Source organism: Magnolia sinica, chromosome 14, assembly GCF_029962835.1.
Source record: "Magnolia sinica isolate HGM2019 chromosome 14, MsV1, whole genome shotgun sequence".
Lineage (NCBI taxonomy): Eukaryota > Viridiplantae > Streptophyta > Magnoliopsida > Magnoliales > Magnoliaceae > Magnolia > Magnolia sinica.
In genome coordinates this window covers 49,971,371-49,980,776 of record NC_080586.1, presented here as the reverse complement: position 1 = coordinate 49,980,776, position 9,406 = coordinate 49,971,371, and the positions used below count along the sequence as shown (strand labels likewise).

The following is a 9,406-nucleotide window of genomic DNA, read 5'->3' as shown; positions in this document are numbered from 1 at the left end:
TTTAGAAGAACACGTTTGACTCTTAACCATGCGATTGCCAACTTTACATAACATATATATATATATATATATGAAAATTATCAAGGGGAGCTTCTGAGAGAGTATATTAGGCTGGGATATACAACCCTCGTATTTACTTACCTGCATGTATGCTTTTATACGAAGGAAAAACTAAAGGGGTGTTTAATTTTTCATATCCTTTGTAAATATAGGTAGTTGTGATTACTACTAATGCATATTTACCTAGAGATGGAAATCCGTGATATTTTTCTCCTCGAAAGTTGGTCCGTAAAGAGCTGACTTAAATTTCTGGGCCATCCTAATGTATGTGACTTATCCACAAATCCATCTGCATGAGCCAGAAAATGAGGCAGATCCGAAGCTCAAGTGGACCACACTACACGAAATAGCAATCCAAATATGTTCACCACTGAAAGCCAACCTTCCTAGGACCCACATTGATTTTTGTTAGTCATTTAACATGTTCATAAGGTCACAAAGACATGGATAAAGGGAAAACATAAATATCAGCTTGATCCAAAACTTCTAAGAGGCCCCCAAGAAGTTTTCGCCTAGTGGTGTGGTCCACTTGAACTTTGGATCAGTCTCATTCCCTAAAAGGAGTTGACAAAAGGGACGGACAGCGTGGATAAGTCACATATATCATGGTGGGCCTCACACTTGTGATGTTTTCCGCCTCAGGTTTAGAGACTGAATACATGATTGTCAACTTTATATTGGGAAAGCTGCTGGAATTACAAATGTAAATAATCATCATCTATTTATGGGTATTTACAAAAGTATTTACAAATCAAACACCCACTGAAGAAAGGCTAAAGGGCAAATAAAGAAAGCATGAAACAAAGATAGAAGGCCAAAAAATCGAAAACAGAGGTCCATTACATATATGACCAAGGTGTATGTACTCGTGGGTTCAATCATAGGCCCACATTCACATACACATAGGGCCATCCTTGGCCTGGCCCTATCTTGGTCCTAGCCCGACCCAGCCTTGACTAAGAGGGAAAAACTTTTGACAAGGCATTTAGCTAATTTAAGGTATGGTTGACTGGCCATACATAGACTGGCAAGTAGCCTAGTCAATAATTCACCATTTAAAAAGTGGTCGGACCTTGTATCCTTGCATTGTGGACTATCCACACCACCCAACTTGTGGGTTACCTTGTGTATAGAGCATTTCTCTAAAATCATAGCAATCAAGAATTCTAATAATCCAATTGATGACTATCGAATGAATAGTTAGGAGTACCATAGTGAGTGGTCCAAAACAAAGGGCATGACCAGATGGTAAATATCAGTTTCAATGTAATTTTCAGTTTTGCTCCATCTGAAGTTGTTGAAATCTGCCATGTTCATGGTGAAGACTCACCATCAATTTAAAAGTGATGAACTATATAGCAGGATAGCTCACCAAAAGAAGCCTAATTTTTGCAACTGCTTCACCTCTGAATCTTCAACTTACGAACCATTTCCTCTCTTTGCATGCCTTGAATGTGCCAGCCCTACTGGTACGGTAAATAAATAAATAAAAGCTCCAAACTCAAACAGAAGTCTACAAAACAAGAAAACCTAAGGCAGCTTGCATTGATTAGGGCCTCGTTCATTCATTACATTCAGTTCATGCACACCTATCACCATCTTCTGGCAACTGCATGCAGAACCCACATACAAAACAACATTGAAACAAGAAGTACAATACAACAAACTAATTACATACATGATCAACTATACAAGTGAATTGTAGCTCATATACACACAGCTAAGGAACCAACTCTCAGCCAGTGCAAACCTAACTCAGCGGACTCGGTGGACTTGTTTGGCTGGTCACTCAATTTACTTTTTTATTTTCTCGAAGTCAGGAGGATATTTACTGTTATGGACTTGACTCATGAGCCCTTCTAGCCGAGTCAGTTCAGTCGAGTCGTGATGCTCTCCATGCAAGTGAGTTGGCTTTCATCAGCATGCCTAGAGCTGATGAGCATGTTGCTCGAACAACTGCATCTGGAGAACGACTCATTTTGCCTACCAACATCCCAAACACCTGAGAGAAGAGAGGCTTCTTAGTCTAACAAGTAACAATGAATTATACTGAAATCCCATGTGTGACTGAGGTGTCTGTTCTGTTCACCACAAATTCAACTTACAGACCTGTGTATAATAAGAAGCCATGGAGCGTTCATCCTCTGAAATTGACAGCATGCTGCTGGAGAAGTAAATGGCATTCGCCTGGATTACTGGCCAAGGAGCATCAAAGGCCTGCATCAAGATGCCATGATTAGCTGTTTTTTTCTTTTAAATGTTATGACCTCCCAAAAACTAGTAACATGCAAACCTGGATAGCTGACGCCATGTAACTATCAGCCCTGTTGAAGAAGTTCTGATAAAGTTGCCTTGTAACATCTCTTATAAAGTCCTCATAGTCGGTTCTGCTTATTTACAAGAAAGAGACCCCAAATTAATCTGTGCAGAGCTGAAGATAACTGATCAATTCAAGATCAATTTCAGATACTGCGATGTTTGTGGATCTGTTATTATATACCGGTGGTCGGAATTGAAACAATGTGCGTTGAAGAGAGGAGACATGCCATCCACACTCATTAAGGGCGCAAGTCGTCTTAGGGTGTTCTATTTACAGAAAAAAAAAAAGAAAAAAAGAAAAGAAAAAAAGAAGCAAGATCATAAGGCATTTTCTACATAAAATTCATGGAGGGGAAATGTAAAAGCAGCAGTTATCGTACTCGGCAGGCCTGGCGAACATTGGAATCATCATCATGAACATGGAGAAGTAGTCGTGGTAGCATAGAATGCACCTGAAAAATGGAATTCGAATGCAATTAGCAGTGCCAGTTCACCGTCAGCGGCCTGCAGTACTAGCTACAATACCCACAATATTTTGGACACATGAATATGCATAAAAGGAACCATATATGTGACCCAAAACACAATGAATGTGCTTGAGACCCATCTCTTCACTCAAGAAATGAAGTGAGCATAGGCAATAGCATGGGACTAAGGGTCATCATTTCATTTTAAACAAACAGATAAAGAAGAACTTGCCAAATTTAGAATTATAATAATTGAGAGAGTTACATTACAAGAATACCCGATATCAGTAGATACCTGCAATATTTTAGCAATTATCGGTTGACATTAGCAACAGACAGTATTCGGCAGAGAAAAAAATTCCAGTAAAAATCCATCTTTTGCACATTTTTTTTTTTTTTTTTTAAGGGATTGTGTTTCTTCGCATGTTTTAACAAACTCCATTCAAGTTGCTTTGCATTAAAACACAAATTCAGTGGAGAAATCACGATCGAGGAGTGGATTCAGGTAGGAATTGCAAAGGAGCAGATCCTGAGGTTTGAGGTGTCTATTAGATTTGTTAAAAAATATTTTAACAAATCCCAAAAACCAATTCCCCCACAACCGTACGACCAGCCACCTTCCCCCTTACTTCCCTCTTTGGTCCTTGATTCTTCAAGCCCCAAACTGATGCATGACATGAAATTTTAAACATGATACGCGAGATTCCAGGCTTTAGATCATACTAGTTCAAAACAATCACACAAAATTCTACATCCCAAATAAAGTCAAGCACTCAATCAAGGGGAATCTATGCGGGTCCAGGCCTATACATGCTAGGGCTGGATCAGTTAAAATTATAGACCAAATAATACTCAAAGGAGAATATATTCAGCCACACACGCACAAGAATAATTTCCCCAATCCAAGGGATTCACAAGTTTCAATTCGGAAAACCCTAGGGTTGGAAAAAAGGCAAAGAAATTGGGAGTTTAAGACAATCTAGGGTTAGGGTTAGGGAAATCAAGTAAGAGAGGAGTGAAAGAGAGGAGAGAGTGAACCTGAAGGCCACCCGCACGTGTGGACAACAGGCCACGTCTGACGCATGTGCACTGAGGGCAGTCCGCACGTGCGTGGGGCCCACGAACCTAAAAACCCCCTCCTTGGGGTTGGTCAGCTAGGGTTGGACTACAAACCCCCCAAGTTTTTGTCTGATCCAACGTACGGTCCGTGTGTGGTGCTCCGCCGAAGTTTCAGCCCTCCTGCAGGGCCAGATTCCAGAAATCTACTGTAGAGGAGGAACGACTGCAAAATAACAATGGATTTGCAGGTGGAATGACTGTAGGAGAAGAGAAATATGGATGGTAGAAGGTGGAGGTGAATCGGGATGGGTGTGGCTTCGCACCACGGTAGTTAGCCCTTCGAAGCAGGGAGAGTTTTGTACCCAATTGGATTTTCACAACTTGGAGATGAGTAGGAAAACATAGAAATTTTATTCAATCATCAATTAGAAAAAGACTATAAGGGGTGCCTATTTATAATAAAATCTTATACCCCAAAACTCGCGCCATGTGCACACCCTATTACTTGGAGACAAAGTAATAAAAATAACAATTAATCAAAGCAATCTAAATTGTCCATGATATTCCTAATAACAATAATAAGCAAAACCCAAAGTACTAGATCATTTCGAATAGTGGGCCACGATCATGAGATCCCATGGTGGGATTCACATGGCAATCGAGTCTACTCCAAGGAACCAAAACACAGTCCCCCTAGCTAGGGGATCCCCCTTGGACGTCGTCATCGATCCAGATCGATGGTGGGACCCTCCCCCTTGCGTACGTACATAGGGGGCGTGCGTGTGCGCGTGATGTCCTCATCACAAACCCTAAATCCCCAATTTCCAAAACCTAAAACCCTAAAACCCTAACCCTAGAACCTAGAATTCCAAACTCTAATCTCCTAAATTCCGCAAACCTTAAACCTCCAAACCTTAATTCTTTCAAAGCATAACAAAGTGCAAGTGAATCCTCAGATTTAAATCGAATCCTATGCTAGATGGAAGTTCTACCTTCCATTGGGTTGTTTTCGATCAATAATCTTAAGATTCATATGTGGGATTGTGATGTGGCCTTGAATTTGAGCATATTTGACTACTTGATTTCTTTAGATTTGTGATAAATTGGCAATATTTTGTATTTTGATTTACTCTAATAATCCGTTTATTAATTCATTCGCATCATTATAGTTTAGGCTATTCGACTTGCATCACATTTTTCCATTTCAGCACCTAGTCAACTATGGGCCTGTGACAACCCTTCCTAATTTGTCCAACTATGACTTGGTCCTTGAATGAAACATTGGACTTTCAGTAAGTTGATCTCACTTATTGTTATGGTAGAACTTTTTTTTTTTTTTCCCTCGGAAAGTGTTTTTCACATCACAAGGAATTGTTGGTACAGCTCAAGTATAGGATCACTTCTTTGATTATGTCCCACAAACTGCATAAACAACATTTTCTCTTAGGGTTCCATGTAGTATTCAGCATCAATTGTTGACATCCCAACCATAGATGCTCTTGTTTACTAAATAAAATTGCCGATGAAGTGTGAAACAAAGTGGCAAAGGATTCGGGTGCAGGAGTGGGAAAGCATCTATTTCAAAATGTTAACAAAGATAAACAACTACGAAGTGGGAGTATTAGCAAGAGTGTGAGTCTGTAGTGGGAACAACACTTGAGTTGATGGTTTGTCCAACCAAGTACCAACTAGCAAGGAATGTCCATGACTCTAAGCTGAAAAAATGCACTTCGCTAAGGCCATGTGCACCTCTGCAGTCTACATGCATATAGTGTTTGAAATATCGGTATCACGTTACGTATTGCATCCTTGAGATACAGATACGTATTGGTTATCGCATAGGATATATCGTTTGTATCGGGTAATTTATTGCACTTTTTGGGAAACATGGGGAACATTGGGAAAATGGTAGAATTTTTCAATGAAACTTCAGGGATTGTTAAAAAAGAGCTTAATACACACTTTTAAATCATAACATCTCAAAAAAGAAGTGCACATAATAGGTTTTCTTTGTATAGTTTCCTAAGCTATATGTTGTTTGACTGAACTAATGCAATAATATTCAAATTGAATGCATAATATTTAGAGTGTATGTGATGATTATTTCATCCAACACTTCTAAATACTTCGAAATTAGTCTCAATTGACAGCTGATTGAAGGGAAATTTCGAAAAAAAATATTATTTTAATATTTTTTTATAATAGATTTTAATTAAAAAATAATTTTTATTTTTTGAAAATTGAAAAGGAGTTAACAAATCGGTAGATCAGCCCTCATACATGCTTGATTTCATGTTTGGAGTGTAACTTTGCAAGCAATTTGGGAGAAATTGAGGAAATTTGAATTTTTCTCAGTTTTTCCCCAAATCGGACCACCTTTACTCAAATTTCGAAATTTGAGTGTATGTGATGATTATTTCATCAAATACTCCTAAATACATCGAAATTTGTCTCAATTGACAGCTGGTTGAAGGAAAATTTTGAAAAAAACATGGAGAACATGACAAACCAATGGATATTGAAATCAAAGCTCCAACTCCGTGATTTTTCATGCAAAACATGAATAACCAATAGATTTATAACCATTTGACACCGATTTAACATAATTTCAACAAAAAAAAGGGATCAAAAATTGAAAATGCTCACCGGATCGAACATGTGGGATATATCGGCGCTACTTGTGCGTTTCGTATCGCATAGGTGGGATACAAGATATATCGTGGGATATATCGGTCGATATCGTTGATATTTAAAACATTGCATGCATATGCATGTATGTGGAGTGCATAAGGTGGCGACACAATTTTGATGGCATGGCCCCAAAATCAGGCTGAGCACTCATCAGGTGGGCCATACATATAAGAGAAAAATGGATAGGTTTGCCAACTGATAAAATTAAACATGCATGTCCAGCCAGCCCATGAGGAACCAGCTTCAGGTTGGCATGTGTGACTGTGAAGGGGTGAATGGGCTTTGCATAGCTATTGAACTATTGAAAACATAACCATACTTCTGCTTCCTGCTGAGCTTCACACTTGTCTTTCTCTGTAACTCTAATATTATCTAATATTCTTGCACCACCTCATTAACGCTTGTCTCATCACGTCACCCCTACATACAGCTGAAACCAGATTGCCTCACGCATACAAATTCTTAGCGGGAAGTCCTTTCAATCCCAAAAATTATTTTACAACTGCTTCAAAGCTCAAGAGTGAACAGCAAGTGATACAAAACCTGCTGCAACTTGGTTAAGAAAACCCATATCCGACATCATGACTGATTAGAAATGATCAAGCTTCTGATTAGCATGTTAACTTGGAATTCTTGCAAAACATTCATCTATTTCGAAACTGTGAAATGAAAGATGAGCTGCTCCCAACTAGCTTCTACTTAATCTGAATATGACTACCTTGGAAAAGAAATATATTCTCATAGAATGGAGCTTCTCACAAGTTTGCATGGATGTAATCATAGCTCCCACAATGTCAGCTATGTACTTTGGTCACGTTAGGTAAATAAGTAAACGAAGCTTCCCAATATTTTCAGGTTCACGATCACATGTTTAGGCTCCTTCCCCTTGCTGCTTTTCAGTTATTTTTAACTGCACCTATGATGCTCGGATACGTCAAAATAGGTAAAATGTCCACATTGAATTGTTTATGATACTTCAATTTTATGTGTAAATTCCACACACACACACAAAGAAAAAGAAAAAGAAGAAGAAGAAGAAAACTCTATCTCGGCCACATCTATGGTGTATCAATGCCATATCTGGGCATCATTGATCTTGAGTGAACATTAAATTGAAGTTTATCATCCAAACCTCACCCAACAACTTCGACATACTTCTTCTAGTACAGAACTACAGCAGTATACCTTCTCAACCCAGTGCACCACTCCACCTTCCAGACAAGGAAATACTATTTGCTCCCCTTTTACATGGATTGACTTCAGTCAGCAACATTTCATGTGAGAATCAAGTTATCCTTGTAAACAAGGATGACTGCTCTTCTTTCATAATTTTCTTTCCCAAAGATTTAGACTATGCTAGTTCCGGTATGCACCAATCAACATCAGAAATGCAACAATTTCTCATATGAGGCTTGCGGTGTTTATTGCATGCCATTTTTGCCTTTCATGAGTTCCACATGTAGTCGGCATTATGTTTACTTTTGAACCCTTGGTGCACTTCATGTAGATCCGATACCCATTTCACCATGTAAAAGTGTATTCTTAATATCCATATGTGAAAGTTGCCATGTTCAAAGGCAACCAGGGCAATCAACATGCACAACATAGTATTTTTGCAGACTGTACATCCATGATAAACCCATTATAGTCAATCATGCCTTAGAATTCACAGATCATTGTCACGTGAGATCAAATTATAAGGTTATTCAAGGGTGTGCTTTCAGTGCTTAAAATGCTAGACTAACATATAGCAAGTTCTGTTTAAGTGAAGTCAGTATATAATCACTTTTTTGCCTTCTCCCCCCCCCCACAAATTTTGAACAATAATAATAGATGGAAATCTTAAAAGCAAGCATGAAGAATAATGTTATCAATTAAATCCAAACTTAGAAAGATAGGGGACATCTTTGACTTTCCAATTGTAATATCAATGGCTATATGGTAAATACCTGCTCAAGAAATGCCTCATGTTGTGCACCATATCCGTAGTTGCTTAGTGCTCCAAATGATGCAAAGGCATTAGCTCGCATGTTCCCATTCATGCTGGTCTGTTGCCAAACAATGAGTAATAGAAAAACAGCATGCTAAGAAACATTTCTTGTTCACAACAACAATTAAGGTAATATAATTTAAAGGAGTGCTAAAATTACATGAGATCCAACGGTACAACAAAATGAATGTGCAGCCAAGAACCCGTAAAGAAATTTTTTTTTTTTGGGACCCAATCACACTTGGTCGGGCATATTTTCAAAGTTAAAAGAGTTAGAAGTTGATGTAAAACTACAGGACTTATACCATGAAGTTAGGTGGTGGAGTTTTGAGAAGCAAAAGGCGAGGGATTATACACGCGTTGTTAGGTCTATCCCCAATATTATCAAAATATCCCCAATATTATCCGTATCTCCAGCTCGGTGATACCAATAACACTGGTAGTAATAGAAATTTCAAGCATCGGCAATGTATCGCTAAGTATGGCCAATATTTTTTACTGTGTAAATTCCAAGTGTCGCTTGTATCGCCAATGTATCGACAATATTTTGATAATATCACCAATGTATCGATATCGCCAAATATCTGTTTATAAAAATTTTCCATTTCAAAATTTTTTTATGGGCGCATGGTTGTATGCGGTGTTCAAATTATTGATGATAATATCGATAATATCATGATATTATTGTTATCACAACATGGGCAATATCAAGATCACAGTCTTTCGTTTCCATTCTAGTTGTTGTTGATATTCTGAAATATCGATGGATGTTTGGATGGATAAATGGGATTGATGGGATGGTTGGATTGATTTCTTACAA

The 9,406-nt window shown here is 38.3% G+C and overlaps 1 protein-coding gene across 5 annotated transcripts in view; it reads right to left on the bottom strand.

The window, feature by feature from the left end:
- Window positions 1-1,572: 1,572 nt before the first annotated feature.
- LOC131225494 (protein SHOOT GRAVITROPISM 6) overlaps window positions 1,573-9,406 on the bottom strand; it is a 180,226-nt gene continuing 172,392 nt past the window's right edge. For all 5 annotated transcript variants that reach the window (XM_058221025.1, XM_058221027.1, XM_058221026.1 and 2 more), the window contains 6 exons: window positions 8,546-8,644; window positions 2,760-2,831; window positions 2,561-2,646; window positions 2,354-2,447; window positions 2,170-2,277; window positions 1,573-2,062 (listed from right to left, as the gene is read on the bottom strand). In XM_058221025.1, coding sequence (XP_058077008.1) covers window positions 1,934-2,062; window positions 2,170-2,277; window positions 2,354-2,447; window positions 2,561-2,646; window positions 2,760-2,831; window positions 8,546-8,644 — 588 coding nt within the window. In that variant the 3' untranslated portion in view covers window positions 1,573-1,933. The remainder of the gene's footprint in view (window positions 2,063-2,169; window positions 2,278-2,353; window positions 2,448-2,560; window positions 2,647-2,759; window positions 2,832-8,545; window positions 8,645-9,406) is intronic.